The sequence below is a fragment of the Sus scrofa genome, chromosome 9 (assembly GCF_000003025.6).
Source record: "Sus scrofa isolate TJ Tabasco breed Duroc chromosome 9, Sscrofa11.1, whole genome shotgun sequence".
In the NCBI taxonomy this organism is placed as follows: domain Eukaryota; kingdom Metazoa; phylum Chordata; class Mammalia; order Artiodactyla; family Suidae; genus Sus; species Sus scrofa.
This window is the reverse complement of record NC_010451.4, coordinates 32,694,904-32,715,999: the sequence shown is the minus strand read 5'-3', so window position 1 is coordinate 32,715,999 and position 21,096 is coordinate 32,694,904. Positions and strand designations below refer to the sequence as shown.

At 34.9% G+C, this 21,096-nt stretch overlaps 1 protein-coding gene across 1 annotated transcript in view; it reads right to left on the bottom strand.

The window, feature by feature from the left end:
* Nucleotides 542-21,096, bottom strand: part of CEP126 (centrosomal protein 126) — an 83,600-nt gene continuing 63,045 nt past the window's right edge. Inside the window, 4 exon segments of the mRNA XM_003129805.4 lie at nucleotides 542-962; nucleotides 10,563-10,627; nucleotides 17,176-17,385; nucleotides 19,274-19,349. Of these exon segments, the coding sequence (XP_003129853.2) occupies nucleotides 900-962; nucleotides 10,563-10,627; nucleotides 17,176-17,385; nucleotides 19,274-19,349 (414 nt within the window). The 3' untranslated portion in view covers nucleotides 542-899.

Genomic DNA, 21,096 nt, shown 5'->3' with positions numbered 1-21,096 from the left:
GTATGATTTTCATTCTGGCCATCTCACTCACACTTTAGAAATGCCATTCTAGTAGCACTATTGGTGCCAGAGGTAAGAAATTCATCTTGAAATAGTCCAGATAAGAGGTGATGAGAGCATGAAGTGGAAATAGTTCATGGAAAATAAAAGAAGGTATGAGACTGTCATAATTCTATGAAAAATTTTTATGATCATATAACCTTTGGCTTTATTTCCATTCTTAAAAAAAATCTTCTAATATAAATATGGTTTCTCTAGTAGGCATTCTTATTGGGAAAAAAATATACTGATCAGGAATTCAAGAAATCCAGTTGGGATTGCAGTTTATTTTTTATATTTACCATCTACCTTGAGAGCTTTTCTAGTGAAGTCAGTTCTTTAGAGACCAACTGCCCCTGGATAAAGTGATAACTTTAATTTCTGAGCATGCAGAATTGAGAACAAGACCTATTGGTAACATCTCCAAAGTACAGAGATCCTTCAAAGTCGTAAGCATTACTTTTTGAGAGGTATTATTAATCATAAATTCTTTACACCACTGTACAGTAATTTAGCAAATTTATTACGAATTTTGGAAAAACAAGCTTAGAACTATAGCTAATACATAATTTGAATAATAAAATATCTTATTTTTAAATATAATGATATTATTTCCAGTAGCATTCTCATTAAAAACAATGAAGTATTTTCATTTATTAAAAATGTATTTATCATAAAATACATAATAAAGTATAATTTGTAGCATAAATGTAAATTAGTCAATTTATCTCCATTGCCCATGTTATGATTCAGCTTTATTTTATTATAATAGTGTTTTAATAATTAACAAATGCATAAATATATATTTACATGAGAATCTCAAAAATAATGATTCCTGTTATAGTTACTGTTACACTTCATCAGCATTTTCTCTGTGATCTGGATCCAACATCAGGAGATAGACTGGTCCTTGGCTGGCTGTCCTGTAACATAATTTCAGAATATTCTTTTACTGTAGCATTCATAGACCTTAAGGTAAAATCTATAAAGTGGCTCTCCTTACAGATTACAGATTTTAATAAGACTAAACTTGTAATTCAATTTCTCAAATGCTGCATATGTATCATTCACAACATATGACTACTACTTTGTATAAGACATCATACATAGTAATTCATAACCTTTACTCTTTGCTACTGGTAAGATGTGCTTAAGGGTGATTTTTAAAAATCATAATCCATGTAAATGGTCAAAATCTAATAATTTTATTTTCTACAGGAAGTACTTGGAGTAGGAGTAGTTTAACAACATATTGGGCTAAAGAAGCTGCTTGGGGAGGTAACTGCTAAACATTCATTAAAGTTATTATTACTATTTTTTGTTTTTTAGGGCTGCATCCACGGCATATGGAGTTCCCAGGCTAGGGGTCGAACGGAGCTACAGCTGCTGGCATATGCCACAGCCACAGCAACGCAGTATCTGAGCTATGTCTGCTACCTACACCACAGCTCATGGCAATGCCAGATCCATGACCCACTGAGCGAGGCCAGGGATTGAACCTGTGTCCTTATGGATACTAGTTGGTTTTGTTTCCGCTGTGCCGCAACAGGAACTCCAAATTTATTTTATTTTAAAAAGTAAGTAAAACATCCTAAAGTGAAAATTCTGCCTCTAAGATTCTTAATTTTTCACACAGAAAAATCATGGCAGATGTCTGGAGGATGTCCTGCAGCAACTCTATTATCCCGTATTGTCTGCGTTTTGTCTCTATTACAATGTAAGCTACTTGAGAAAAGTGTTTTCCTCTTTCTAGTCTCAGCCTTAGCAGGCTGCCTTGTACATGGTAAGAACTCAGGCAATAGCTGTTCAATGAATAAAAAGAGACAAATATATTAATTTTTACAAACGGAAACAAAATCAGGCTGCTAAAGTTTGCCAAAAGAAAGAAATTCTAAATTGTAGATAGGATAAAGTTTGGGTTGAATAAGCCTTTCTAGAGGGGGTGACGCTGAAGTCAATTCTTAAAGAATGGTAGGAGGGGGTGTTCAAGAGAGCAAGTCCTGTGAGGCAGTGGGAGCGGTGTGGGCTCTGGAAGCATTTACTAAGTTCCAGGGAGACCTGCCTGTTAACCAGCAGTGTGTAAATTATGAGCTGCAGAGCAACAGGAGATGAGGGTGAAAAGGTCTTGAATGTAGTTCTTCGGAGTTTTAATTTTACCTTTTAGGTAGGTGAGTAGCTATTGAGGTTAGGTTTTAAGAAAGAGAGTGATATATTCTTCTTTGCATTTTAAAAAGATTACTCTGGTGGTGATGGTGTGAAAGATGCAACAGAGAGAGCAAATAGAGAGGCTATTGCAATGGTTCAGATGAGACATGATGAATTCTTAAACTAAGATACTATCAGTAGGAATGGAGAAGAGTGTGTAGATTTGACATGCACTTTATTGTTAGGAGGGTTTATTGACCAGGGCTAAGGGAGAATGAGAAGCCTGGATGAGGTATAATTTCTTTCCTGGGAAATTTGTGGATGTTGGTGTCATTAATTGAAACAAGAATTACAGAACAGATTTTGAGGGGAAGATGAGAAAGAATAAACCCTGGCTCACTGCTGAATAGTCTGAGACTTGAGAAAATTACTTGATGTCTCAAGCTTAAAAGATTAAACAAAAGGATATGTGTGAGAGAACATTTGGCACAGTGCTTTTCAGTGGTAAGAACCCAGTAAGTGTCAGTTTTCTTTCTTCTAATTATAGCTCAACAATGTTCAGTTGCCACAAAGAGTACCAAGTGATTAAATATTAACATTCAGTAAAGGGCTTTGGAAGAACCCTAGAAATACTGGTATTTTTATGGAGTATAAAAATCTTCAGAATACTAAAAAAGTTTTAGGTTCAAATAAATCACTGCATTTTAATTCAGTCTGAAAACTGTGGATGATTTATACATCCAAAGACCATGTATAAAAAATTATAAAAATCAACCATATTTTCAAGTATCTAGTATCCACAAGTTTCCATGAAGTAGGCAGATAAGCTGAAAAACAGTCTCTCAGAATATAGTTCTAAAGAAGACTATTCATGTAGAGACAACTAACAGAAGTATACATGGAACATATGCATAAAACCAGCTATATTACAGTAATAAGTTCAGAGGGGGGTAAAAATATCAGCTGGTTTGGTCACAGAAGGCTTCATGGGAGAAGTAACATTGAAATGGAGCTTTGGAGGGTTGGATTTGAAGATTAGGGCAAAACTAATAGTGCAGATAGGAACTGGCACAAACAGCAAAGAATGAGAAAAATATGGAGGCAGAACAGAGTAATGCCAATGGAAGACTGATAGTCTAAGAGGAAAGGCAGGTGGGACTACACATTGTTACAGATTTTAGAGTAATTCCTGTTTTTTAGGAGGGAAATTTATAATTTGCAGGTAAATTTCATTTAAGTGCTTTCTGGAATGTTACTTTTTTTCTCTTTTTGACTGCACCTGCAGCATATGGAAGTTCCTGGGCCAGGGACTGAGTCCGAGCCACAGCTGCAACCTACGCCACAGATGTGGCAACTCCAGATCCTTAACCTACTGCGCTGGGCCAGGGACTGAAACCATGCCATGGCAGAGACAACACTGGGTCCTTAACCTGCTGTGCTATAGTGCAACTCCTGGAATGTTACTTTTTTATGAGACAATTTAAACTAGTAAGATAATCATAATGGTGGCAATAATAATAATTATGCCATATAATATGTATTTAGCATATACTATATTACAGGCTGTACTCCAAATGCTTTACATGGCTTATTATCTCATATAATCATCACAGGTGCTCTATGGGGTCATAATACTATTATTATTAAGATGATTATGAGTGTTCAGTGAAAAGGACACAGGAAAGAGTGTCCCTGGAACCTCTTTCTGAAACCTCAGAACAGCACTTGTTCTAAAGCAGCTGACTGCCAGTGCTATGAGAGATAATGAGAAGGTTCTCCTGCTTAAAATTATTCCTCTCAGTGTTAAAGAGTCTGAAATCCCACTGTTAGAAATTCATTATTTTTCTTTCCAGATATTGGTCTTAAATGATGTAAATGGTTTTAAATCTTTTTAAATGATTTTTTTAAATGATAAAGTGTCTTTCAAAATTCATACTAAACACCTTAGCAAGAATGAATATATCAGTTTATTTCTCTGCCTGAGTTGAGAAACCCAAATTAATACCATCAAGCATTGTGGAGGGAAAAAGCCCCAAAGAGCAATAGAATGGGGTAAATACACAAACAACAACAACAATACCATGCACATGTGGGATAAGGTGTAGTGGATTAATACATAAACTTCACTCAGCTTGTAAATTTTAATAGAGAGATATAATTTCTGAGAATTAAATATCTTTTTTCAAATTTTAAACCACTGACATTTGGGTTTTCAGTATTAGGGTACCTAGTAGATATTATATAATTAATGTTGGTAGGCTGAGAAATACAGTTTCTGAATTAACTACATAATACTTGTAACTTGTAAAGCTATTATATAACACATTATAATTTAAAAACAAAATTCTTTAAGTTCATATGGGTATGAAAACATTGGAAGTGAAATGTAAAATAAAATAAAAGCATTGATAAAAAGCTTACCTGCAACATCTTCAAAATAAAAAATACACCAAATAGATTTTTTGCCACTGTTTGAAGAGATGGAAGTCTTTTTTAGAAAAATATCTATTGACTGGAACTAGGCTATACACAATTGGCCTGGTAAATACAATACAGTTCAAATAGTCTTTTGTGTCATATATACAGAGAGCGTAGGAATATATTGCCTTTCTAGAACTTGCATAATAAATAATTTGACTTATATGAAATAATAATGGAGATTCAGGAACAAATTTTGAAATCTTTTAAAAGACCAAAATATATCAAAAGCCCATGCACTTTATTCCTATGGGAGGTACTCAGTACATATTTACTCTTGCTTTAACATAATTCTAAAAGCTTGGACGTCTATTTTCTGGACTCTAAATAACAAACAGTTAAATAGGATACCATAAAAAAAGAAAACTACGGGCCAATATCACTTATGAACATAGATGTAAACATCCTCAAAAAAATATTAGCAAACCAAATACAAATATATATTAAAAGGATCATACACCATGAGCAAGTGGGACTTATCTCATGGATGCAAGGATTCTTCGATATCCACAAATCCATCAGTGTGATACACCACATCAACAAACTGAAAAATAAAAGCCATATGATCATCTCAATAGATGCATAAAAAACTTTTGACAAAATTCAACACCCATTTCTGATATAAACTCCGGAGAGTGGGCACAGAGGAAACCTATCTCAACATAATAAAAGCCATATAAGAAAAACCCACAGCTAACATCATTCTCAATGGTGAACAACTGAAAACATTTTCATTAAGATCAGGAATAAGACAAGGATGTCCACTTTCACTACTACTATTCATAGCTCTAGAAGTCCTAACCTAGAGAAGAAAAAGAAATAAAAAGAATCCAAATTGGAAAAGAAATAAAACTATCACTTTGCAGATGACATGATACTATACCTAGAAAACCCTCAGGACACTACCAGAAAACTGTTAGAACTAATCAATGAATCTGGCAAAGTTGCAGGATACAAAATTAATACACAAAAATTGATTACATTTTTATATACTAACAATGAAACATCAGAAAGAAAAATCAGAGCAACCATCTCACTTGCCATTGCATCAAAAAGAATAAAATACCTAGGAATAAACCTACCTAAGGAGACAAAAGACCTATACTCTGAAAACTATAAGATGCTGATGGACAAAATCAAAGATGACGCAATCAGATAGAAATACTATGCTCTTGGATTGGAAGAATCAATTTTGTCAAAATGATTCTACTGCCCAAGGCAAGCTACAAATTCAATGCAAACCCTATCGAATTACCAAGGACATTCTTCACAGAACTAAAACAGTATATTTTAAAATTTGTATGGAAACACAAAAGACCCTGAATAGCCAAAGCAATATTGAAACAAACAAACAAACAGAAACAAAAATGGAGCAATTCCCTGACTTGAAACAATTCTTCAAAGCTACAGCTGTCAAAACAATATGGTCCTGGAACAAAAACAGAAATATAGACCATTTGAACAGGACAGAAAGTCTAGAAATAAACCCAAGTACTTATGGTCAACTAATCTATAACAAAGGAGGCAAGAACATACAGTGGAAGAAAGATAGTCTCTTCTATAAGTGGTGATGGAAAATCTGGAAAGCTAAATGTAAAAGAATGAAATTAGAACACTATAACACTATACACAAAAATAGACTCAAAATGGATTAAAGACCTAAATATAAGGTCAGATACTATAAAACTCCTAGAGGAAAACATAGAACACTCTTTGACATAAATAACAGCAATACCTTGTTTGATCAACCTCCTAGAATAATGACAATAAAGACAATAAACCAATGGGACCTAACTAAATTCAAAAGCTTTTGCAGAGCAAAGGAAAACATTAAAAAAATTAAGACAACCCATAGAATGGGAGAAAATCTTTGTAAATGATGTAACAGACAAGGGCTTAATCTCCAAAATATGCAAACAACTCATACAACTCAACAACAACAAAAAACAAACAGCCCAACTGAAAAATGGGCAGAAGACCTAAACAGACATTTCTCCAAAGAAGACATACAGATAGCCATCAGGCACATGAAAAAATGCTCAACATCACTAATTACTAGAAAAATTCAAATAAAAACTATGATGAGGTACCACTTCCCACTGGTCAGAATGGTCATTATTAACAAATCAACAAATAACAAATTCTGGAGGGGCTATGGAGAAAAGGGTACCCTCCTTCACTGTTGGTGGGTATATAAATTGGCACAACCACTACCGAAAACAGCATGGGGGTACCTCAGAACACTAAATACGGAACTACCATAGATCCAGGAATCCACTCCTGGGCATACCTCTGAACAAAACATTCATTCAAAAAGATTCATGCACCTTATGTTCATCTCAGTGCTATTCACAATGCCCAAGACATGGAAATAGCCCAGATGTCCATCGACAGATGAATGGATTAAGAATATGTGGTATATATCTACAATGGAATATAACCTAGCCATAAAAAAGACAAACCAATGCCATTTGCAACAACATTGATGGAACTAGAGATTCTCATACTAAGTGAAGTAAGCCAGAAAGAAAAAGACAAATACCATATGGTATCACTTATTTGTGGAATCTAAAATATGGAACAGATTATCCTATCTAAAAAAACCAGAAACAGATCATGGCCAAGGAGAGGAGACTTGGGGTTCCTAGGGGGAAGGGGGAGAGAATTGGATGGATGGGAATTTTGGGGGCTTTTTGGATGCAAGTTGTTATATTTGGAACGGTTGGGCAATGGGGCCCTACTGCACAGCACAGGGAAATAGACATAATTGGATCACTTTGCTGTACAACAGAAACACTCTAAATTAACTATACTTTAATAAATAAAGTTAAAAAAAAAGACATAGAAGTGAACACAAAAAAGAGAAGATGTGGTACATATATATAATGGAATACTACTCAGCCATAAAAAGACAAACTAATGGTATGGATGAGGAGTTTGGGGTTTTGGGGTGCAAACTGTTAAATTTGGAATGGATGGGCAATGGGGCCCTACTGTACAGCACGGGGAACTGCATGTGATTAGGTCATTTTGCTGTACAATAGAACTTTAAGAAACATTGTAAATCAACTATACTTTAATAAAAAAATAAGAAAAAAATAAAGTTTTATAAAATAAAAAAAAAGACTTGAAGGCAAGATACAGATAGATGTAAGGCCAGCTGATAAAAAGAAAACAAACGGGCTGTAAAAATCTAAACTTTAAAACTCTGCATCCACCACAAATACTAACCTGAAACTAATAATGAGAAAACGATCAGACAAATCCAGATCATGGGATATTCAACAATCAGACAAATCCAGATTATGGGTTTTCAGAAAGTGTCAATGTGCATGAAAGATTGAAAAAGAGCAAAGAGAATTTTCTAGGTTAAAGAGATGACAACTAAATGGAACATATAATCCTGGGTTGGATCCTGGATCAGAGAGATAAAATAGCTGCAGAAGACTTTTTTTAGACAACTGGAGAACTTCGAATATGGAGTGTGTATAAGATAATATCTTATCTGACATTAAATTTCTTGGATGTGATGATATTGTGGTTATGTAGGAGAATATCTGTGCTTAGGACAAAGATGTATATTGAGGTATTTAGAGGGCTAGTATTATGTCTGTAATTTAAACAGTTCATTAAAAGGTATGTTTGTGTGACGCTAAGTATGCATCTCCTGTCCTATCCTATCCTGTGTATTTCATTCTATTTTTTCATAGATCCATCCATCCATCCACACGATGAATAAAGTGTGGCAAAATGGAAACAACTGGGGAATCTAAGCGAAGAGGAAAATAACAAAATAAAAACAGCAGACAAAAGGGCAAACAAGAATAAACTGTGCATATTTTCATGCAGAATGTGGCAAGTGATCCAGTTTTAGTGGAGGAGAGGGATGGAGTAATTTTGATACCAACTATTTAAACAGGCAGTTAATAATTCTGTGAATTTATACCATTTATACATAAATGGAAGGTTGCTGACCTATGTTAGTGATGTTAAAATAAGGAAGAGTAACATGTTTGGAGATAAAGAGACTGAGGAAAGCTAATGGTTACCACCTGTCAAAAAGAATGAAAAAGATATAAGATAAAAATAATTTTGGAGTTCCTGTAGTGGTGCAGTGGAAACAAATCCGACTAGGAACCACGAGGTTGTGGGTTCGATCTCTGGCCTTGCTCAGTGGGTTAAGGATTTGGCATTGCTATGAGCTGTGGTATAGGTCGCAAATGCGGTTCAGATGCTGTATTGCTGTGGCTGTGGTGTAGGCCAGCAGCTGTAGCTCCGATTGAACTCCTAGCCTGGGAACCTCCATATACTGCAGGTGCAGCCATAAAAAAAAAATAATAATTTCAAGCCTACCAGTCCCTAATCCACATCACTACCTTTTTGGTTATCAGCTAGATACTTTACCAACATGACACAGTGCACCAATGTGCACAACAGAGTAATTTGCTAATTAGTAACTTTCTCCTTCTATTGAGTAGTATTTATAATTCATCTTCAGTTTTCTGTGGTTAGTAAATATTTTCAACTTGAGTTGAAGTGTGCATAGAAGAGTGATCTCAATCACTATAGGTATTATCTCACTTAAGTGATATAAGAATCATAAATATCATAAGTGACAAATACTTGTCACAGTCATAATTCAGACTCAGAAAAATTATCACTGAAAAAATGACTTAAATTGCTTAGTTGGTAGAGATGGAAAATTGAGCAAAAAACCCCAAAACTAGTAAGTAAAAAGTAACCATGAAAAAAATATATCAGGAGTCAGAATGACCTTTGCTAAGAGTTCTACAAATCACAGCATTGAAAATCCTTCACCATGATTTTCTTTTCTGTGGAAAGGTTCATTTGTACATGTATGTGTAACTGGGTCACCATGCTGTACAGTAGAAAAAAACTGTATTGGGGAAATAACTATTAATAAAAAAAATGCCTCACCAAAAAGGTCACTTCTAAGAACCACAGGCTCAGAGATAAATAGAAAGCTGCAGGAGGGCAGGGATGGCCTCTTTCTTATTATTATTCACTACTAAACCCAGAGCATAGCAAAAATCTGAAACATGTGGATGACATGTATGACTTCATTTATGTAAAACCAAATAATAAGAAATGAAGTGAACTTGCATAATCTTACTTTCTCCTGTTGCTCATTTCAGATGAAATCACATGATGAAAATGATTGAGCAAGTATCCAATTAACCTTTAAAATAGCATTTCTTTGTTGAACACTTAAATTGTGTCTTGTGGGAGTGCCGGTAGTATCTTGAGGATGCCCTTTCCATAGACCTGAATGTCTCTTGATCACCTCTGGCCAGATATGATTTATTCCTTCTGCGCGTTCCTAAGATTGTGCCTCATACAGTCTAATTTTACTTTATACTACAGTTGTTTATTTACACTATCCATTTATGTCTTTCTCCCTGTTGGATTGAAAATTTCTGGTTGGAATGACTTTTTCATTTATATGCATATCTTTAGCAGAATCCAGTGTCGAGACAAAACATAAAAAAAAAAAATTCCAACTGGTAATGTCTAGTTTTGAACTCTGAAAACGTGAAAGGGATATGAGCAACGATGGGCTCATTATCAATGTAAACTCCTTAACAATCTCCTGATTAGGCTACAGATCTAAAGTTATTTGAAGAGCAGCGCACTAACCTCCTGTTTCTGTTCCCATGACTGATGAAATGCTCTGGATGCAAAAATTTTTATACTATGCCTTTTTAAATGAGAGGATATTTGCTTGATTTTAATAAAACATCTTAAAGTTGAAAAGTGATTGCAGAGGAAAAACTCCCTAAAAGTCAATCTCAAGAAAAATTAATATCAATACAGGATTCTTACATATATAATCATGAAGTTTCTTAAAACTGGAAAAAAAAAGCTCTGAAAATACTTACCAGGAGTGGCATTATTTGTAAATTACTTTTGAAGGATGGATTTTTGCAAATAGTTTCTTGTATATCTGAAATAATTATATCATAATTTATGTGTACTGAAAGAGAATGACTAATCAAATATTAAATTCTATGTTAAATTATTTAAAATTGAGCAAGAGACTTTCTTCCTACTATTCCTAGAAACTGTGTTCATACTTATATTAGGTGAGGAAATTGAGGAAATTTGATTAAAAATAATCACATAAAACTGATGCTGCTAAAAAGGCATTCTTTGTACTTTCACTCTTCTATACCAATCTTTATTCAAATGCTAGGTTATATTTTCTTTTAAAATTTACTTTCTTCTTTTTCTATGTAAACAAAAAATAAATTTCAGTCTTGAAGCAACTTAGGAAAAAGGAGGATATATTTATTTAACTATCAAAGTGCAAAAAATTTAGTAATTTGGTCAACTCTTGCCTTTCAATGTTTTGGCTTTTGTCTATATAACAGCAAGAGTCTGGCAAAAGAAAAAAAAATGCAGGCAGAATCTTTTACATAAAGCATTTAAAATATGTGAAAGTGGAGTTCCTGTTGTGGCTCAGTGGGAATGAACCCGACTAGCATTCATCAGGACGCAGGTTCCATCCCTGGCCTCGCTCAGTGTGTTAAGGATCTGGTGTTGCCATGAGCTGTGATGCAGGTCGCAGATGCAGCTCAGATCCCAAGTTGCTGTGGCTGTGGTGTAGGCTGGTGGCTAGGCTCTGATTCTACCCCTAGCCTGGGAACTTCCATATGCCTAGAGTGTGGCCCTAAAAAAAAAAAAAAAAAGTGAAAGTATCTAACGTTAAAAAAACCCAAAAACCTCTCCAAAAACACTGACTTGAGGTTTTCACTTTTTATCTGCATAATTTTACACCTTAAATTTACAGATTTTGTGGTTATAGGCCCCACTTTTTATTAATATATTAAGAATTTTAATTTTGAAATTAACACAAAAAATATAAAACACATATGCATATTTTACTTAGAAATAATGAAGGTAATGTCTGTGTAGCCTCCTAGAATAAGACAATGAAACATTATCACAGCTTTGAGGCACCCTGGAGCTCCCTACCTGAACACTGTCCTGTGGATTGTACTCCCTTTCCCTTGCCCACAGAGGTAACTCACTAAATTGACTTTGTTTCTTCACAGTTTTAACACAACCCCCAAATAACATTGTTTAGTTTTGCATGTTTATGGGCTTTACATAAATGTTATTGTATCATCTTTATTCTCCTGTAATTTACCTTATTCTGCTCAAAATCATGTTATTTGGATTCATCCATGGTGATGTGTGTAGCTGTAATTTGTTCATTTACCTGGGTGAATAGTGTTCCAGCACATGGATATACCATCTTTAGATGCTTTTAATTTATGGCTTTAAAACGATATGATCTCTAAATACTTACACATGTCTCCAGATACACATGTACAGGGTTTTCTTTAGGGTATGCACTTTAAAGTAAAATTGCTGGGTCGTAAAGTATGTTTATATTCAACTTACTAGGTGGTGACAGTACATTTCCTAAAAGATTGTCACCGTTTACTTTCCCACTAACATTCTACACTAATTTAATGCTGCACATCTTTGCCAACACATTGCAGGCTTTTAAACTCATACATATCTGAAGAGTATTTATTTCATCATTTTATTTTGCATTAATAAACAGATTTTGCATTACTGATGATGTTGAATATCTATCAATATTTTTGTCATTTGCATTTTATTGTCATTTGCATTTTGTTGTGAAGTTTTGGTTCAAGTTTTCCCCTCTGTTTTTCTACTGAGTTGCCTTTTTTTCTTATTGATTTATAGGAGTTCTTTATATATTTTGTATGAGTTCTTTTTCTATGCATTATAAATATTTTCTCTCATTTGGTGCCCTGTCTTTCATTCTTTTAATGAGTTTTGATATGAAGAGAAGTTTTTAATTTTAATATAGTCAAATTTATTATTTTTCTCCTCTATGGATTATGCTCCTTTTGCTCTATTTAAGAAATCCTTCCTTATCCTAAGTTTAGAAAATATTTTCTTATATTGTCTCCTAAAAGCTTTATATTTTTTCACACTTAATCTTTAATCACTCTGAAATGATTTTCATGTATGTTTTTTGATAGTTCAATTTAATTTATTTCTATTTGGTATCCAATTGTTCCAATATGAACTGACTAACAGCTTGTTTTGAAATGACCCCATAAGTTGTTCATAGCTATCTGGAACCCAAGGACAGGTTCTCACCCCATGTAAGAGGGTTTTTACCTAAATTCAATCAGTAGCTAATTTTCCCAGAAAAAAAGTCTGCAATTTCTCACATTGGGATTCCAATCACGTTTATTAGACCAGTTTATATTGTCCCACAGCTTTAGATCCTCTGCTCTGGTATTTTCCTTTAACCTTTTGATTTTCTTTCTTGGTGTTTCAGTTTGGAAACTTTCTCTCTCTTATCTTCAAATTCATCAATTCTTTCCTCAGCTCTGTTGAGAATACTGACAAGCCCATAAAATACATTTATGTTTTTGTTACAGTGTTCTTATTTCTCACATTTCTATTTGACTTTTTGTATGGCTTCCACATCTCTGCTGAAATTCTTTTTTTACTTTTATTTTTTTATTTTTAATGATTTTTTTTTTTTCCATTATAGCTGGTTAACAGTGCTCTGTCAATTTTCTACTGTACAGCAAGGTGACTCAGTCATACATTTCTTTTTGTCACATTATCATGCTCCATCATAAGTGACTAGATATAGTTCCCAGTGCTACACAGCAGGATCTCATTGCTTATCCATTCCAAAGGCAACAGTTTGCATCTATTAACCCTAAATTCCCAGTCCATCCCTCCCTCTCCCCCTTGGCAACCACAAGCCTGTTCTCCATGTCCATGATTTTCTTTCCTGTGGAAAGGTTCATTTGTGCTGTATATTAGATTCCAGTGATATCATTTGGTATTTGTCTTTCCCTTTCTGACTTACTTCACTTAGTATGAGAGTTTCTAGTTCCATCCATGTTGCTGCAAATGGCATTATTTTGTTCTTTTTTATGGCTGAGTAGTGTCAGCTGAAAGTCTTTATCTCTTTATACTTGTAGTCTCTCCCACGTTGTCCACCTTTTCCACTACAACATATTAGTCATAGTTATTTAAAAGTACTATCTGATAGTTCAAAGGTCTAGGTCATTTCTGTGTCTCAGTCTGTTGCTCACTTTGTCCCTTGACAGTGAGTTTTTTCCCTTGCCTTTTTTTTTTGTCTCAAATTTTAGTGGACTTATGGATAAAGGTGGACTCGAATAATGGATATCGGGATAAATAGTATGTGTCTAGAAATGGGCATATATTCTATTATGCCCATTATGTCTTTTCTATCAGACAAAGACAGATTACGTGTGTGTGTGTGTGTGTGGTGTTTGTGTGTGTGTAGTTAAACAACTTAGGAATTGAGTTAGGTTTGGGTTTTACTGTTGCTATGGTTACCTTCAGTACATCAATGGTTTCAAAATCCTCTAGTGTTATTTTGTGCTTCTGTAGGGTCATGGAGGTTTTTTATTCCTTCAATTTTCCTGTTCTGCTTTCAGCCTTCCTTTTTTGCTTTCCTGTGTATCTGCACAATATGAGACTCTCTCTATTCTCTTGCCTTTCTCCAGACAATTTCTATTGCTTGTTATTTGGTACTTGCTGGCCTTGTGATGGGGGAATAGGGGAGTTTTTCCATTGTCCTGGTCCAATCTGAGTCTTAGGTATGTCCTCTATGCCTTGTCATCTTGTTCCTCCTTCCCATGGCAGTAAACTTTGCCTTGTATCTTTGGTGGTTTTGTATAAGACAATTTGTGCCCCTCCTCCAACAGTGGGATATCTCTAATGATCTGGGCCCATGCGTCCTTCTTCTCTCTTCTCCAAGAGTAGAAGCTTATTTCCTTTACCTCTCCTACCCCCACTAAGTCTTCACTTGTGCTCTGGGGGCAGTTACGAAGTTTGTTGCTTCTGACCCAGTACCTTATGACCTTTATCCTGTAGGAGAGAAGGTTCTGCATGGGGCTTCATACCTTTCCTAGAGTTGTGACTGCTCCCCTTTTCCAGGCCTGCACCATTGAGGGAGGATTTCTCTGGTCTCCTGTTGTGCTCCCTCTTTTTCTCATGAACACAGTGTAGGTTCACAAAGAATTTGTGAGTAGTGTGAACTCTTCTTGTGTTTGTAGCTTCCAGGGGCTTTATGTTCTCATAATAGTTCACAATTATCCTTTAGCAATTTCCTAAAAATTTAAGCATAATTCCTAATATCAGCTTGTATGGAACCTGGCTTTTCTTTACCCCATATTCTGTCATAGGGGAGTCAATGGTCACATCATGTCTCTCCTTGGAAACTCCTGTCTTTCCTTGGATATCAGGCTACTTGGTTGTGCTGTGATCTCAGCTTTTTAATGGGTTCAAGAAAACCTATATTTTTGTTGTTTATCTGTTTTTTCTTATTTTTAGTGTGATTGATACATTCCAGCCCTCTACTTTTTAGGCAGAAGTGGAATATATACACAGTAAACACACATATATTTATATATATGGATTATATATGAATAATATATATACATGAAAATACATATATACTAGTGATTCTTAATCATAGGTGATTTTTTTTTTTGCCACACGGGACATTTGGCAATGTCTGAAAACACTTGTCATGATGGGGAGGTACTATGGCAGATTCTGGTGAGATGGCAGAGATGTTGCTAAACATCTTACAAGGCATAGTACAGCCCTTGACAACAATTACCTCACCCAAAATGTCTGTAATGTCCAGGTTGGGAGACACTGATAAGTACACACATACTCAATTTTTTTTTTTTTGTCTTTTGTCTTTTTAGGGCCATGCTGGAGGCATATGGAGGTCCCCAAGCTAGGGGTCTAATTGGAGCTGTTGCTGCCGGCCTATGCCAGAGCCATAGCAATGCCAGATCTGAGCTGCATGTGCGACCTACACCACGGCTCATGGCAACGCGAGAGCCTCAACTCACTTGAGCAAGGCCAGGGATCGAACCTGCAACCTCATGGTTCCTAGCTGGATTCTTTTCTGCTGCCCCACGACAGGAACTCCATACATAAAATATTTTTATTGTTATTCATGTCTAAATACTTTAAAATTTCCACTGTGGTTAATTTTTCAGAGCATTGGTTTATTTAGAAAAAAAAATTTTTTTGAAGGCCACACCCTCAGCACATGGAAGTTTCTGGGCCAGGGACTGAATTTAAGCCACAGCTGGGACTCAAGCTTCAGCCATGGCAATGTCAGATCCTACCACAGACATATTTCATTTTTTAACATCTAAAGTTAATCTATACCTTTATCCAATTCTTTAACAATACAAGAATCCTGGTACACTTTAACATCATTTATGGTCTCTAATTTATGTATTATTTTTGATAGGCATTTAAATTCTAATTTTTTTTTCTTTGAAACACATGCTACTTTTTAAAAATTACATTTATTGTTTTACAGAATGTTTGCTAAAATTTACCCTCTCAGACTGTCCATCTAAGATTACTTTTGGTTTGCTGAAACACATTCTTTAGAATTTTTTTTTTCTTTTTAGGGTTGCACCTGCGGCATGTGGAGGTTCCCAGGATAGGGGTCAAATCAGAGCTACAGCTGCTGGTCTACGCCACAGCCACAGGAACTCAGGATCCGAGCTGCATCTGTAACCTACACCACAGCTCACGGCAATGCTGGATCCTTAACCCACTGAGTGAGGCCAGGGATTGAACTCATATTCTCATGGATCCTAGTCTGGTTTGTTAGCCACTGAGCCATGAAGGGAACTCCCTAGAATTTCTTTTAGTAAGAGACTGCTGTTGACAAAAGCTCTTAAAAGAGTTACATCCTACACATACAGAGACAGGTGAAAAAACTTTGCATATTCTCCCCTTATCTACTTAATACTAAAATTTAAGTTACACAAGATTTTTCCACCCCTTTCTCTCTCTGGGTGTGTGTGTCTGTGTAGGATGTAGCTCTTTGAGAGGCTCAACTTTAGGGTAGGAGGATCTTCTATGATACTACTCATCTTAGGTAGGCAATAGATTTTTGTCTCCTGTTTCCATTTTTCTGTAAGGCCATGAAAAGCAAAGCTCAATTTCACTCTGTGGGTTAAATATTTTCAAGACAAAAGCTCATAGCAGCACTCTCCTTCTCATTCTAGGTTCTTATCTATTTAGTTCCTGATTTTAAGAATTTTTTATATTCCTACAAGCTCATTGCTATATTTAAGATTTTTAAAGTACTTAATCCTGAATTTATGGTTGTTTTTGATAGAAGGTCAGTACAGATACCTAGCCTGCCACAATGCTAAAATGGAAGTATACACAACACATTCCCAAAAGACAGTTAAGCCTGCCAGTGAAATTGGAATGATCGTAAATGACATGAATACAGTATATCTGAAATAGTACGGTATATTCAAGTAAATTCTTAACTGTTATGTACTTGACTCAAGTAGGTGATAATTTGCATATATTTTCTATATTTATTTTCAACTTTTGAAGTTTAAATTAAAATTGTCCAAGTACAAAAAATAGCATTTCTTACATAACGTGTTTTTCTATACTTACAGTACAACCTTTCATTGAGACGATTAAGGGACTGTAGGATTTTCTGTTCTTCAGCTGATAGTGCACAGATGTTAAATCGTTGGGTCTTATTTAAAGCCAGGTTTGGCTTCGGTAGCTGCTTGTTATTCATGACAGTTAGAATTTCATCCTCAGGCACTGAAGCTTTCACTAGGCTCTCAGCCATCAAAAATTCAGAAGTACTGCCTGAAACTATAGAAACTTTACATTATCTATTCTTTGATCCCTTTTTATCTTTGGGATCAGCCCTTATACAGACTTCACTGACATATATCTCTGTTTCATTTCACAAACAGAAACCAGTAAATCTGTTAACTTTGCATTTTATTTATCGGGATCTTCTATATCTAGAATTTTCTTATCCCTAATTAAAAAAAGACATTCAAAATGATGGCAATGAGGTAATAAAAATTTCTAGAGTGTTACCTGAACTAAGGAAAAATATACATGATGTTTATGTAGATTATTTTTGTTTTGTTTTGCTACTCATTGGTAGTGCAAAGAGAAGATGTAAATTGTCTTTATAATGGTAATAAGATGAGTTATAAATAAAAGAGTAAGAGAAAAGGAACTTAAGGAAATTTTAGAAAATTAGATGATCAGCTAAACAGAAATGAAAGCATGTAAACTGACCAAATTAAATAAAAGAACGTATGATCAAAGAAGCATCAAAGTCTTGAGAGAAGGGAAAGATGACTCAAATTATTTTTTTGCTTACAATCAATTTGGAATTTCACCTCACATCATCTATTTAAACAAATTCCAAGGAAGTTAAAGAATTAAATTTACTGAGTCAAACCATTAAAGCAATCTAGAGGGAAAATAAACTTATTTAAATTTCTGCATTGGGAAGTTTCTTTGAGTAATGGAGAAATCACCAGAAAAGAGTAAAGCCATGTTTATTTAAAGTCAGTCTTCCCTAATAAATTTTAAATTCTCAAGGCCAAGACTTTTGTAGGTTTTGTTCATTATTGTATATCCAATATATTTTGTTGCAGGCAGGAGACTAGCTCTCAATAATCATTTATTGAATAAAAAAATTTAAAATAAGTTTTGTATATGTAAAAGTAAAACATAAGTGGAATAAAATGCAAATAATAAAGTAGTAAAAACACTTGTAACTAACATAAGGATCAGAATTCTTGAGTTTGCTGAAATCAGTAAAAAAAAACCTAAACTCCAATATTTATAGAGAAAAAGAATATGAAGAAACAATTCACCAAAAATAATATACATACAGAAATAAAAAATTAAAAAAAGAGAAATAATTAAGCATATTTATGAAGCATGTACAGGAGTTCCCATCGTGGTGCAGGGGAAACTAATCCGACTAGGAACCATGAGGTTTCGGGTTCGATCTCTGGCCTCACTCAGCGGGTTAAGGATCTGGCATTGCCATGAACTGTGGTCTAGTTTGCAGATGCGGCTAGGATCTGGCATTGCTGTGGCTGTGGCTAAGGCTAGCAGCTGTAGCTCTAATTAGACCCCTAGCCTGGGAACCTCCATATGCCGCGGGTATGGCCCTAAAATAGAAAAAAAAAAAGGAAAAAAAAGCATGTACAAAGAAAAACCAATAATATACCATTTTTTTTTTTTTTTTTTTGTCTGTCGTATAAGTAAATAATAGAAGTGATTCTACTTCAGGCTGGCATACACCCCAGAAGAATTTTGAATGATAATACTTTTCAGGAAAATACTTTAGGAACATATATTTATTTAAAAGCCATAACAATGTTTATTTCCTTTGATCCAGTACTCATTTAATACATAGAGTTTCATTCAACAAATATTAATTGGCTGCCAATTACATGCCAAGTACTGTAACTTTAATTCTGTGAATATAAATATAGAAATATTGAAAAGCAGGAAAAACTTGATGTAGAAAGATGTTCAATACATTACTATTTAGAATAAATAAAAACTAGCAACAACCTAAATGTTCAGGGTGGGGGAAATTCAGGTCCCAAATGGTGGTTTAAGAGTCATGTAATTATAAGTTCTTGGGAAAACATGTATAAGAACAACAACAACAAATCACTGGGAACAGAGCTAAGAGAAAAATGTTTAAACTAAAACATACCTTCTTCAATATTAGAAGTACCCCTTGTGGTTTGTTTTGGCTCACTTGAACTTAGCTGGACACTTTGTCCAAAATTCTATAAAGATAGAATATTAAATCAGAATATAATTCCATATTTAAAATGAACGATATATACTAACTTTAAAAAAACTTCTATTTGCTGTTTATATTTTCAGCTACCACTGTTCATATAACATATATTTTCTTCTTTTTTGGGGGCAGAAATCAAGAGTTACTGGAATAAGGCTTTTGTACAATATCCACAGATTAAAAAATGTCTTATGTCAGTTTTGGTAAATTTCAGGTTGCAATATTGTTTTGGACATTTGGAAGAGGGAAGTAAGTTGGATGGCAATCAAAGTACTAACTAAAGGAGTTCCCTTCTGGCACAGTGGGTGGAGGATCCAGGACTGTCATTGCTGTGGCTTTGGTTATAGCTGTGGTGCAGGTTCCATCTCTGGCCTGGCAACTTCTGCATGCCACAGGGATGACAAAAAACCAAAAACCAAAAAACAAAAAAACCAAAAAACATGCTAATTAAAGGCAAGGTATCATTGTAAGGGTAATCATAATTACTAGCCAAAAGCTTCTAATTATGGCTAATGCCAAGAAGAGGTAGGTGTCTTAAATAACAACAGTTAAAACAGAAATAGCTGCCTCAATGTTGCATAGAACTGGGAAAAGAAAACTCTCAGAACACTGGCATACTGGCTGTCCTTCCCTGGATATGGCCTGGATATGGTCTACTTCGATTCTTTACTCCCATTCTGTTCCATTTCAAGAAACGACTGCTTCTTTCACATAAAATTGCCTGGCTATGACTATACTTAGCTTTTGTTCAGTCTAATTTGAAGAGTAACTGATGAAGGTTTCCACAACAGCCTTGCTTTGATAGTTCTCATAGCCTTGCCTGATCTCCATTATAGACTTGAGACAACCTGGACTGAGACCCTGGTACAAAGTGGCAATTGTGCTTTTTCTATCTTTCATTGACCTCTTTTAGATTCTCTCCATGTGGAAGTAGTAGTTGGGAACAATCAAATGTGATGAAATATATTTCCTAATACAATGTGACAGGGCTAATGCTATAGTTACTGAATCCTTGTTTATGCTCTTGAGTAAAAACAAAATCCAACCCAAACTAAGCCTATAAAGCAAAACAAAATAATAAGGAAGAAAAAAATTAAACTTCAAAACATAGTTTTGATTCAGGAACAAGGATCTATTCTAGAGCTAACAAGACTTTGGAAGATGTGTAAGTGGTTTGTGAGTGGAAGATATGTATGTAAAAGGAAGTAAAGTTTCTGGGGAAAAAGATAGAAATGTATTCTGAAGACAAGAAGATAGAATGTGAAAGTGCAAGACACAGAAGAACAGAATAAGATCCAGAAAAATAAACATTAATTTAGAGAGGGCCCTAGTAACAGGCATTTAAAATTTAGCTTGTTCATTTTTTTTTTTTTTTTTTTTTTGCCATTTCTTGGGCCGCTCCCGCGGCACATGGAGTTTCTCAGGCTAGGGGTCTAATCGGAGCTGTAGCTGCCAGCCTATGCCAGGGCCACAGCAACGTGGGATCCGAGCCATGTCTGCAACCTACACCACAGCTCACGGCAACGCAGGATCCTTAACCCACTGAGCAAGGGCAGGGATCGAACCCGCAACCTCATGGTTCCTAGTCGGATTCATTAACCACTGCGCCACAACAGGAACTCCTTTTTTTTTTTTTTTTTTGGGTTTTTTATTTATTTTTTTCTTTTTTTTTGTTATGACTACACACTTAATTTTAAATTGAATATATATTAATAAAAATAAAAACTAAAGAT